We start from the raw sequence: 13536 nt of genomic DNA, 5'->3' as shown, positions 1-13536 counted from the left end.
AATCAAGATTTGACAGCAAAAGACTAGTGCTCAACTGATATTGATTTTTTTTTACAAAAGCAGCTGAAGGTGGGCGTTTGTACAATTACTCAAAGAGCTTTGATTTTTGTTTTTGCATTTTGTGTTGAATGAGAGCGTGTGAATGTGCAGGAAGTGATGTCGTGTGTGTTCTCTTATTCAGGGTTTGTACGCTGAGTCACACGGGCTGGTGGATAATAACATGTATGACCCCGTGTTCAACGCCTCCTTCAGTCTGTCCAGCAGTGAGAAAAACAATCCCAGATGGTACCAGGGACAGCCGGTAAACACACAAACACACTCGCACGCATCCGAGACGCTGACGTCCTGCGCTTACCTCTGATATCTGACCTTAGATCTGGAACACGGCCATGTATCAGGGGCTGAAAGCGGGAACGTTCTTCTGGCCGGGATCTGATGTGGCCATAAATGGGAGTTTCCCAGATATCTACATGAGTTACGATGGGTCAGTTTAACTCACACACACCGCATGGTTTTATCAAGCATATGGTGAGGGCTGGTTGTGCGTCAGATTTCTTCCTGATAGTATAAACAGTGTTTCGTGGTCAGGTGGGGAGTATCGTCACTGGCGCAGCTCTAAAACGCACTGCATTTCATCTGAAGTAAATAGCGTGCAAGTGATGGATAGCAGAGATGCTTTCAGACTGTGTCTGTTTTTGTTTGATCACTGTTTATAAATCTCTGCTGTTTAAAATCTGACCCACGCTGACTTCGGGTGTCCTCTGCATTTGTTTGAGTCAGATTTATGTGCAAATTGTGTTTATTGTGTTTAATGTGTTTGTTTACTAATTTAAGCTCTGGAAAAGTATTCAAAAGAAATTCAAATGATTACCAATATTCAAACTGGGTAGATTACTTAAAAACTGTAGTCCACTACGGATTACAGACTGAATGATAAAAACTAGTTTGTAATGTAATCTAGGTTGCTAATTTTAGGTAATGTAATCTGATTACGTTTTTATCTAACTTGTTTTAAACCATTTAAAAAAGCAAAGAGAAGGAAAATATGTTCAATTGTTTTTTATATCAACATCATAAAATGCATAAAACATTACATTACAGCAGGGTTTCCCAAACTGGGCTTAATGTAAGAACTGCAGTGGGTTTGTGACGTGATAAAAAGCTAATAAAATCATAAAAATGTCAAATAAATGATACAAATAAACACTTAAAGTAAAAGAAATATATATTTGTTTACCTGCATGTCAGTGTGACCATTAACTGACATTAGAAAACTGTAAACATGCAAATGTGTTGTTAAATTGTTGAAATATTAACTTGATATTAATTGATAAACATTTTAATGTCAAAGGGGTTTGCCTGACAAAAACGTTTTGGAAAACCCTGCATTACACTACATTAATAAACATGAAAATAACAACGACATTTAGGGCTGGGCGATATAATGAATGTTAGCGATAATATCACAATCATTTTGATGACGATGTAAAACTTGAAAATATTGTGAATAGCGAATATTTCAAATTCAAGCATACTTTCCCAAAAATAATGCGTCATCGTCCAATATTACGTCCCCTTACGTATTACCCCGCAAGAGACGTGAGTGCGGTTGCCAGATATCAAGAATTCAAATTCCTGAATCAGAGCTTCGCTGTTACAATGACACATTTTCTCAAATGTCCAATCATGTGTGCGGGGAGTGGAGGCTAAAGCCGCTTTGCAGGGCACGGAGGCGCCTGCGCGTGCACTTGCATTTTTTTCAGTGGAAACAATTTCAAATATTCTGTCATTTTTGCTCATAACAGTAAGAGTAATACATCATTCGGAACTGTAAAGGGTCTTTTATTTGTGTGCACTCACAATATCAACAAAACTGTGCTTTTATAAAATAAAGAAAACAAACATGATGCGCTTCACAAAAATGAACCGAAACTCAGCGAATACATACCTCACAGACATGATACATGTATCTATAAAAAGCTTTCAAGTATTACTTAATTAATTAATAATTAATTAATTAATAATTACTCATTATGTAATCTGTAAAGATGCATTTCTCTATAAAGGCTCGTCCAAAGACAAACATGTTTTTATGAAATCTCTGCATTGATCATATTAGCATATTATTTACTGCCATGCGAGCCACAAATGCCGCATGAGCCTTGCGAGCTGTGCAGTTAGTAACACTGGAATAGAGAAACATAGGCTATTGTAATTTGGAATTAATATTAGAAATTTCACTGCTCTTAGGTAAAAACTTGCAAAAATACTTATCCCAGTTTAATGATTTCCCACAGTTGCACAGTGTAAATTGTGAATTGCATGCAGTAAAAAAAGTTGCCAGAATGCACTTTCTGTACTTGTTTTGCACTACTTCACTTACATATACAATCATTTAACAAAACTAAACACTAAACATTTTGTATTTACTCTGTAAAAATAGCTGTTTTATCTAAATTGTTTTGTTGTTGTTTTTTTAATGGGGGCAAAAGAAAATCATGTTTTTTTTTATCATTTAAAAGCAAATGCAAACATTTTGAGATATATCTATCTATATCTATCTATCTATCTATATCTATCTTTATATGTTTTTTTTTTTTAAGATATCACCCAGCCCTAATATAGAGTGATAGTCAAGTAAAAAAGAGCAAACGGGAGAAGCAGATGATTTCTTCTATGTTCTTTTTCTTTTTCGTAAATTTCGTAAGGCATGTGTTACCGGGTTAACAAAGCAGTATATAAGTATAATACATTTTCACCTGAAAAGGACACATAGGATTATTATAGAGATCATCATAGAGATGCAGTTTTCACTGTTTTAGATTGAACATGTACTTGTGTAGATCAACTTTGAATAAAGAAAAGAGAGATTTAGAGGCAAATTGTTGTTTATGTATGTGACATTTAGCTAGCAGGAAGCACAAATTAAGTTATATTTTCCTACATTCTCTTTAGCATAGTCCAACAATCCAAATAAAACATCTTTAAAACAGAAAGAAAAGTCACCTACAAAATGAGGTCAGATGAACATGAATAAATCTGATCTGTGTGGTTCATTGGCAGTGAATGAATCTTCCTCAGAAGACACAAAAACAGCAACTCACTTCAATGTCTGATTTATATTATAATTACTTCCGTAAGCTTTTGTGAAATCTGGATGAACTCATGAATCTGTTGTTTGATCTCTTCATATTTAAGAGAACTATAGTTTCCAAAGTTGGACATCGCTTGTTATGATTTTCAGTGGTGTGGAACTTAGTAGAGATGCTATGTCATGTCCCTAGCAATGTCCTGACACTACCTAATTGTCCCTAAATTATGTGTGTGTGTGTGTGTGTGTGTGTGTGTGTGTGTGCAGGAAGGTCCCGTATGAGGACAGGATCTTCAGTGTTCTGCGCTGGCTGCAGTTACCAGAGGAAAAACGGTAAATCATCATCATCATGCAACAGTCATGATCACATTTGCAGGATCTCCTCTGTCCATAGGGTGTTTTCACAGCTGGAGCATCTGGAGTGTTACATTCACTGCAAAAACATTTTCTAACTTGGATTTCTTATTTAGCTTTCTGTATTTTATTTCTGTCTTTGCCTGAACAAACATTCTTAACCCTCGGGCTGTGTTCGGGTCAGATTGACCCGGAAAAGATTTTTTTTTGTTCACACTGAACAAAAAAATGACTGACTTTGTTTACACAGGGAATAAGTACATCTCAGAAATGTTTTTCGAATTTTCGTAATTTTTTGTGGGTTTTATTTCATTTAGTCACACTTGTGGTGTTCCTGGTGTTCCCAAAAATGACCGGACTCCACACAACTGCTTATAAATCTGTCAATATGCCCTATTATCACCAAATATTGGATTCAATTTTTTTGTCAACTTTTTTCTTTCATTTAGAACTGGTTTCGTGTTCGTGTCTATTTGCATCTGATGAATTATAGGCCTCATTCATCTGAAAGTAAGCACCTAATTTTTTGAGTGAAAAAAAAACATTTTTTGTGAATAATTTTCACAATATGAGATAAAAAAATTATGAAAATTTGCACTGTTTCTCACACTGGTGTGCTTTAATGTTTAATCAGGAAGTTTGTTTTTACATGCTTTTATTTTGTACAAAATTGCACAAAGTCACACTGTCAAAAATGGCCAGCCATTGAAAGTGAATGGGGAAGAGCACAAAAAACAGGATCTTTATTTTAAAATGATTTTATTTTCTAAAAAAAAGGGGCACAAAGTAAAACTTAAATCTGACCCATTAAGATTATTTACATTACAACATTTCATGGAACAACAAACCAAAACTGTTGTTTTAGTTCTATATATCCTGAACACTGACACTGTCAAACAGAGACAATATTATGAAACAACAAGATGAATCTCTCTCAGTGCTAAAGCATTTATTTGTAAACTTTCATCTACTCTGTGAGAACATGAAAGCCTCAAACCTAGGCTAAAAACAAGGCAGTTTGAGCGTGTGAGTGTGTGAGAGGTTTATCACAGAGAGAGTTTTCATAAAAGCATATTGCATGCAGTCCAAGGCAGGATGAAATAAATATAATACTCACAATAGTTTGTGTGAGATAGCGTGAGTATACATGAATCTATACACGCGTTTGCAAGCACAAAATGCTCCTGACCACTAGTTGTTTCTCTTACTTTAATTTTTCCCCATTCACTTTCAATGGCCAGCCATTTTTGACAAGTGTGATTTTCTGCAATTTTCTACAGTTTTGCCTACTTTTGGATAAATGAGGCCTGTGCAATTTTGTAAAAAATAAAAGCATTTGAAATCAAACTCCCTAATTAAACATTCAAGCACATTAGTGTGAGAAACCGTGCAAATATTTATAATTTCACATAATCTCATATTGTGAAAATTATTCATAATTTTTTTTTTTTTCACTCAAAAAATGAGGTAACTTCTCTCAGACAAATGAGGCCTACGATTAATTGGATGCAAATGGAAACACAAAACCAGTCCTAAATGAAAGAAAACAAGTTGACAAAAAGAATGAATCCAATATTTAGTGATAATATAGCATAATGACTGATTTATAAGCAATTGTTTGGAGTCCGGACATTTTTGACCAGGAACACCACAAGTGTGACAGGAATCCGAACACAACCGGAGGGTTAAATCAAGATACATTTAAATGAAAGAAGATTAATTAGCTAAAGTGGCAGATTTCCACTCGCACTCATTCATAAACATCAGAGCAACATCAGAGGTTCTAAAGTGGAGGTTCATCATTCAGATGTCTCTCTCTCTCTCTCTCTCTCTCTCTCTCTCTCTCTCTCTCTCTCTGTGTTTCTGCTGCTGTAGGCCAGATTTCTTCACAATCTACCTGGAGGAGCCTGATAGTTCAGGACACGATTACGGCCCCGTCAGCGGAGGGGTGAGAACACACACACGCACACACTCAGCAGTGTCTATCAGGCGTCACATGTGGATGACATACAGTAGACTCAGTGACGTGTGCTGATGATGTTTCTCTCACACGCTCCTCATCACTTACTGTCTGTGCTGACATATAAAGGCCAGGAGCATCAGATGATGCTGACACATTTATACTGTGAAAACACATTCAGCTTCTAAACATCTGCTGACATCTCTCTGTGTGTGTGTGTGTGTGTGTGCGCAGCTGATCTTGTCTCTGCAGGCAGTGGACAGAATCATCGGTCAGCTGATGAACGGCCTCAAACAACTCAACCTTCATCAGTGTGTCAACGTCATCATTGTGGCTGATCACGGTAAAACACACACACACACACACACACACACATTCAGCTGTGAGGAAACACTCTGTGTGCAAGTGTGACGTGTGTGTGTGTGTGTGCAGGTATGGAGGAGACCAGCTGTGAGCGTAAAGAGGCTCTTCAGGATTTCATAGGTGATGTGAATCATCTGTACGTCAATGAGGGGCCGTTTGGACGAATCAGAGCGAAAAACACATTACACACCTGTAAGTCAAACACGCAGAGAGTTCAAAACAGCCCTAGTAAGTGGCATGTGTTTACATAACCTGTGTGTGTGTGTTTGACAGTGGATGCAGCTGGACTTGTGGCAAACATGTCGGTAAGAGTCACTGCAGACTACAGTACATATACTACACCATTCCTGCTGTTAGCATTCAGATCAGGCTTAGGATCATTTACTAAAATTGTTGTTGTCCAATATTACAGCTGAGATCAAAAGTTCACATCCCCCTTTCACAATCATTAAAAATGTTAATCATTTTACCCAAATAAGAGGGATCATACAAAATGCATGTTATTGTTTATTCAGTACTGACCTGAACAAGACATAAGATATAAGAAACAGGGCTGTCAAACAATTAATCGCATACAAAAAAAAGTTTGAGTTTGTCTAATATATGTGTGTGTAATGTGTGTAATTATTATGTATATATAAATACACACAAATTAATGTATATATAAGAGAAACATGTTATTTATGTACAAAAATTGTATTTATGTATAATATAAATTCTATAAAATTATAATAAATACATAATAAATATAATAATAAATATAATAAATGTACTTGTGTTTGTATATGCAAAATAATTTATTTTTTTACTTTTATTTTGTTTTGATTAATCATGATTAATCATTTGACAGCCCTAGAAAGAAGATATAAGAAAACTTTTTGAATTTGAAGATCAGTGCAAATTTAACTTGTTTTGTCTTCTGGGAAACATGTAAGTATCTTCTGTAGCTTCTGAAGGGCAGCACTAAATGAAAACAATGTGATATTTAGGCAAAATGAGAAAAATGTACACATCTTCACTCTGTTCAAAAGTTTTCACCCCCCGGTTCTTAATGCATGGTTTTTCTTTCTGGAGCATCAGTGAGTGTTTGAACCTTCTGTAATAGTTGCATATGAGTCCCTCAGTTGTCCTCAGTGTGAAAAGATGGATCTCAAAATCATACAGTCATAATTGGAAAGAGTTCACCTACACAAAAATGCTGGAAAACCAAAAGAATTGTGCTGAAGGGTTTTTCTGAAGAACAGCAGCAGTTTAACTGTTCAGGACAAACAAGGGACTCATGAACAACTATCACTAAACAAAAAACACAGCTGTGGATCATTCAGGAAACAACACAGTATTAAGAATCAAGGGGATGTAAACTTCTGAAGTGTAATTTTTATAAATTCAACTATTATTTTCTCTTGTGGACTATATGTGAACATCTTTCATGTGAAATATCTTACTCAGGTCAGTACTGAATAAACAATAACATGCATTTTGTATGATCCCTCTTGTTTCGGTAAAATAATTAACATTTTTAATGATTATGAATGGGGGATGTAAACTTTTGACCTCAACTATAAATATAAATAAAAATAAATTTCATTTATTTGTCAAGACAACATTTCTAATTTTAGTTTACATTATGTTGCGGAATTAAAATTACTAACTGCTAATAGAATAAATAAAAACTAAAACCAAAATACAAACAAATTAAACCTGAACTAATAACATAAAAATCTAATCTGCACATAATAAAGTGATTAAACGTTTAACTAAAATTAAAATGAATAGTGAATGTACAAAAATAAAATTAAAATAAAATGTGAATATCAGATGGAATAACGTACACTTATTTCAGTTAGTCGTTTTTTCATTTTTCTATTTATTTTGATGATAAATTACTAAATTACTAGCTAAATTACAAAAAAGCTAAATTACTAAAAATTTAAACCTAAAAAATCTAAAAATAATAATGACAAAAAAATGCATAAAGAATTGAGAAATAACTAGAATTGACATGAATGCTGAAGATACAAAATAAAAGCTACTCTAAAATATTAATAAAAAATCTAATAGCATATAAATATTTCTAAAATTACACTGATTCATGAGAATCTCAGATTTCATACTCTGATCTAATTTTGCGGCATTGTTTAATAAACATAAATAAAGCTATTTCATATTTTACTTTGTGTGTTTATGTGATTATTTCTATAGTGCTTTATTTCAAAGCAGGTTCAAAGTATTAAACAGAAAACAAACAGTGTCAGCGTCTCCAATTTATTCAATTAAAACCGAACACTTCACACTAAACACAATTATTTAAAATGAAAAAAATATTTAAATTATTTATCACAATTATTTAAAATTTAAAAGATTAAAAAGTTTCAGCTTCACCTAAATGAATCCATTTTGCTCAATATTAAATGTCTTCAAGCCCTGCTGGTGGTTTAAAATACAGTTAATATTCAGTAATAGTATTGATTTAATTGCACTGAAATGATCAGATGAGCAAAATGAATTTTGCAACACGAACAGTTTATTACTGTGTGGTTCTGCAAAGCTGCTTTGACTTGTTCTGTACTGTAAAAAGTGCTGTTGGAATAAAGGTGAAATGACACTGAGTGACACAAAGGCTGTGATGGTTTATATTTAGTGTAGAAATGATAGTCCATCCGATCAAATCATGAGTCAGAAACATGTTGAAATGCCAGCTCATTACCACACTCATGTCAACTCATGTGAAGCGTGCCGCACTGAAAACACACTGCGTAGTCTGAATACTATCAAGAACGTGGGCAAAAAAATGACTCAGTTTTTTGGGAAGTTGTTTTATACTGTGTCAGTAAATTTTAGTCCAGTGCCATAACATAATAAGCAGCACTCTCTGTGTCAAAATGAGCTGAACACAGCAGTTTCAGAGTGTTACGTGTGTGTTATATTTGTGTCAATGCCTGCTGTTTAGTGTAAACGGCCGGAACAGCAGATCACGCCGTATCTGAAACATCACCTGCCCAAACGCTTCCATTACGCCAACAACAGACGCATTGAAGACGTCAGCGTCCTGGTGAACCCACGCTGGCTCTTTGAGAGGTACAGAACACACACACATACACACTCATGTATGTACACTAGCACATGTTCTGATGGTGTGTGTGTTGCTGCAGGTATCCGGGGTCCCTCACATTCTGCTCAGGAGGAAACCATGGATACGATAATGACGTCTACAGCATGCAGGTGTGTGTGTGTGTGTTTTGCACAGATTTTTGCTCTCATTTGCATTTTGGATGAGTAAATAAAAGAGAGCAAAACATCTGCCGAATGCACAAATGTTAAAGTCGTGTGTTCCAGTCTTACATTGTCGTTTCTCTGTTTCTCTCAGGCTTCGTTTCTCAGTTTAGGGCCAAAATTCCACTTTCAGACGGAAGTGGAGCCATTTTCCAACATTGAGCTCTACAACCTCATGTGTGGTAAGAAACCCACAAAGCACGACATCTGAGTGTGTTTTAAGCTGATCTGAAGTCCAACACTGCCTATCTAACTCTCAGTCTGTCCTGTCAGACGTGCTGGAAATCACTCCGTTCCACAATAACGGGACTCACGGGAGTATGAACCACCTGCTGCGGACGCCGGTCTACAATCCCAGTCACCCGACGGAGCAGAGCAGCCCTGAGCAGTGCCCCGTCACCAGCCTGGAGCCCACAAACGCACTGGGCTGCAGCTGCACTGCACTGGTACTCACTCACACACACGCACACACACATACATGTACACACTCACAAACACTCACTCATATTCATATACATGCACATTCACACACACTCATGGACAACTTCCGGGAGTGGACAGTGGCGCGGTTGGCTGCCACTACTCTCCAGTAACTTTTAAATGTCTGTTTCTCTACAGTCTTCCTGGTTAAATGGACTATTCATTTGCGCTCATCGGAGTGCTCTCCATTCGTCTCTGAATTTTCCTTGTCTCTGTTGTTTTCCGGGCTTTTAGTCCGATTGGGCTAAGTTTAGCCTACCTGTTTGTTTACATAGCCCGGTTGCTCGACTCCACCTGTCCGTCATAGCTCACTATGTGGGCCGGTAGGATCTATCTTTGGACTGCAATAGCCTGGACCTTCCTGACGCTTTTTCACCGACCGGTGACAGGTCTACTCCAATACAGCTCCTCTGGCTTCGTGGTCACTTATCTGAGGCTCCGCCGGCAGTGCTTCTCCTCCATCTGCACATCGATCTCCTGCCTCGTCACAGATACATCCACCGCGGATCCCGTCGGAATTATCATTTCGACAACCCCAATGGAATTAAATTCTTTTGATTCACCACTCGTCGCCCTCTTCGAGGTACCGGCCGGTCTGTGGATCACAGCATGTTAGCCAGCCTGGCTAAGTCGGCTAACACCAACACTACTTGCAACACGACAACATCGCTGTCAACTTTGGTTTGCGCAACATGTAGGAGGTCTCGTGATAGTTTACAACGAGAAATGGAAAGTCCTGCAGTTTTCTGTGCCTGATTTCAGCACATTCGAATGCTTAGTGTGTAAACTTCCAGGACCCACTCCCACCATTGTTGCTACAGAGGGCAGCTGGGGCCTAATCGTTAGGGAGTCGGGCTTGTAACCTCAAGGTTGCGGGTTCAAGTCCCAGGTCTGGCAGGGATTGAAGGTGGTAGGAGTGAATAACCAGCGCTCTCTCCACCCTCAATACCACGACCGAGGTGAGTCCCATGAGCAAGGCACAGATCCCCCAACTGCTCCCCGGGCGCCGCAGCGATAGCATTATGGCTGCCCACTGTTCCGGGTGTGTGTGTGTGTGTTTGTTCACTTCTCACTACTGTGTGTGTGCCCTTGGATGGGTTAAATGCAGAGCACAAATTCCGAGTATGGGTCACCATACTTTGCCACACGTCACGTCCTTTCCTTTCCTTTCCTTTTATTGCCGTCCTAAACCACATTGATTTTCTTAATGACTTTGCTGCTCTACTCACTCATCTCTCTGCTTTCTCACCAAACGTTATATTGCTGGGGGACTTTAACATTCATATGGATAACTGTGATCTTCCTCTGACCAGAGACATTTCGTCATGTCTGGAAAGTTTTGGATTTCATCAGTATTTGGATTTTTCCACACATAGAAAAGGTCAAACTATGGAATTAATCTGTTGTTCTGGTCTCATCCCTCCAACTGCTTAGCTGATGAATTACATGTGTTTGATCATTTCTTTCTTTCCTTCAATTCTTCTCTTTGTCTCTGTGTAACCAAACCAACATGTCCCATTTCATTTCGGAAGCTTAAGGGTATTAATATTGATACTTTTGTCTCATGCATTGATAATAATTTTATTCCTGATTGTCTATCCACTCCTGATGCTTTGGTTGCTCAATATAATAATGGATTCCACAACATTCTTAATTTTCTTGCTCCAGTGAAAACAATGTCTGTTTCCTTCTCTCGTACTGCTCCCTGGTTTACCCCTGAATTCTGGTCTATGAAAGCCAAAGGTCGCCAGCTCGAGCGACTTTTCCGCAAAACTGGTCTTACTGTCCATAGAAAAATGTATAATTCTCACCTATTGCATTATAAAGAATCTATTTCCAAAACTAAATCTGATTATTACTCTGGCATAATCTGTATGGCATATGTACTCAACTGACACAACTTGACAACTCCTTAAAGCTGTTCTTTAATGAAAAAATCCACAAGCTTCATCGCCATCTAAGCTCTTATTCTTTGTCTCCGTCTCCCTCTGATTTTTTTCACACTGTCACTTATTCTTTACTTTCCATCCTCCTGATGCCTTAGTAATCTCTGACCTCATCCAAAAATCCAAGCCCTCTACATGTCAGCTGGACCCTCTACCTGCAGCCCTGGTTAAATCTTGCCTCCCTTCTCTGCTCCCCATTATTCACTCTTCTCTTTTCACTGGAATTGTACCCTCAGCTGCTGCTGTTACCCCCATACTGAAAAAACCTAACAACTATAATAATCTTCGCCCTATCTCTAACCTTCTCTTTATTTCTAAAATACTTGAAAAAACAGTTGCTGTTCAGCTACACTCCCATTTAACATAGGACAATCTCTACAAACAACTCCAGTCTGGCTTTCGTCCCCATCACAGTACTGAAACTGCTTTATTAAAACCACTAATGACCTCCTTGTGGCTGCTGACTCCGGTCTACTCACTATTCTCATTCTTCTTGATCTGAGTGTGGCCTTTGATAGTATTTCTCACACCATTCTTCTCAACAGATTATCGTCCATTGGCATTTCTTACACACCTCTCGACTGGTTCATTCTTATCTTTCTGGCCACTCTCAGTTTATACAACTCAAATCATTTCATTCTCAGCCCTCCCCTGTTACTACTGGTGTCCCCCAGGGTTCTGTCCTGGGGACCCTTATTTTCATCATTTACCTTCTCCTACTTGGTAACATTTTTCGTAAATATAACATCCATATTCACTGCTTTGCTGATGACACCCAGCTCTATCTTTCTAGCAACCAAACTCTTCACTTCCACCCTCTTTCCTCACTAACTGCCTAAATGAAATAAAGTCTTGGTTTACCCTCAATTTTCTTAAGTTAAATACTGAGAAAACAGAAATTCTCCTCATTGGCATTAAATCCTTACTATCCAAAGTCAAAAGTTTTACAATTGACAGTTTCTCCCGCCCCTCAGGTGAGTCTGGGTGTCATCCTTGATAGCTCATTATCATTTCAGTGACACATTAATAATATTACCCACTCTGCTTATTTCCATCTGCGCAATATTAATCATCTTCGTCCCTGTCTCTCCGCCCATTCTACTTTTATTCTTGTTCACAGCTTGGTTCCTCTCTTATTGATTACTATAATTCTCTCCTCTATAGGCTCCCCCAGATATTCCCTCCATAAGCTCCAACTTGTCCAAAATTCAGCTGCCTGCATCATCACCAAAACCCCCTCTTTTCATCACATCATCCCTGTTCTACAGCAACTACATTGGCTTCCAATAAAATACAGAATTTAATTTAAAATCGTTCTGTACACTTTCAAGGTTATCCATAGCCCCTCCTTATCTGTCTGTCTTATCTTCATATTGCCACTTCCTCTTGTTCTCTTAGATCCTCCTCCTCCATTCACTTGACCGTGATCTCTGCCCTTCTCAGTACTATGGGGAGTAGAGCTTTCAGTTGCTCTGCTCCCATACTGTGGAACTCCCTACCACCAGACATCCGTAATATAGATTCTCTCTCTTTTTTCAAACCCAGACTCAAAACCTATTTATTCACTAAAGCCTATTCTCTGTGATTTCACTGTTTTCTATTGTACATGTTTTGTTTTCTTTGTGTTGTTTTGGTTGCTTTATTGTGATTATCCTTGTGCAGTGTCCTTGAGTGTTATGAAAGGCACTTATAAATTAAATGTATTATTATTATTATTATTATTATTATTATTATTATTATTACTCACTCATATTCATATACATGCACACACACACTAATATTCAAGTACATGCACACACTCACACACACTCACTAATATTCAAGTACATGCACACACTCACACACACATATTCATAAACATGCACAAACACACTCACTCATATTCATATACATGCACACACACACTAATATTCAAGTACATGCACACACTCACACACACATATTCATAAACATGCACAAACACACTCACTCATATTCATATACATGCACACACTCACACACACTCACTAATATTCAAGTACATGCACACACTCACACACACTCACTAATATTCAAGTACATGCACACAC

At 37.6% G+C, this 13536-nt stretch overlaps 1 protein-coding gene across 1 annotated transcript in view; it reads left to right on the top strand.

Moving 5' to 3' along the window:
• Positions 1-12757, top strand: part of LOC127181568 (venom phosphodiesterase 1) — a 28576-nt gene extending 15819 nt beyond the window's left edge. Inside the window, exons 8-20 of the mRNA XM_051136339.1 lie at positions 182-301; positions 375-484; positions 3359-3424; positions 5321-5393; positions 5640-5748; positions 5838-5960; positions 6042-6073; positions 8719-8846; positions 8921-8990; positions 9136-9223; positions 9315-9540; positions 12013-12190; positions 12632-12757. Coding sequence (XP_050992296.1) covers positions 182-301; positions 375-484; positions 3359-3424; positions 5321-5393; positions 5640-5748; positions 5838-5960; positions 6042-6073; positions 8719-8846; positions 8921-8990; positions 9136-9223; positions 9315-9540; positions 12013-12190; positions 12632-12757 — 1449 coding nt within the window. The remainder of the gene's footprint in view (positions 1-181; positions 302-374; positions 485-3358; positions 3425-5320; positions 5394-5639; positions 5749-5837; positions 5961-6041; positions 6074-8718; positions 8847-8920; positions 8991-9135; positions 9224-9314; positions 9541-12012; positions 12191-12631) is intronic.
• The last annotated feature ends 779 nt before the right edge of the window (positions 12758-13536 follow it).

The sequence above is a fragment of the Labeo rohita genome, chromosome 19 (assembly GCF_022985175.1).
Source record: "Labeo rohita strain BAU-BD-2019 chromosome 19, IGBB_LRoh.1.0, whole genome shotgun sequence".
Lineage (NCBI taxonomy): Eukaryota > Metazoa > Chordata > Actinopteri > Cypriniformes > Cyprinidae > Labeo > Labeo rohita.
Note: the sequence above shows the minus strand (reverse complement) of the source record. Positions and strands in the feature narration are given on the sequence as shown.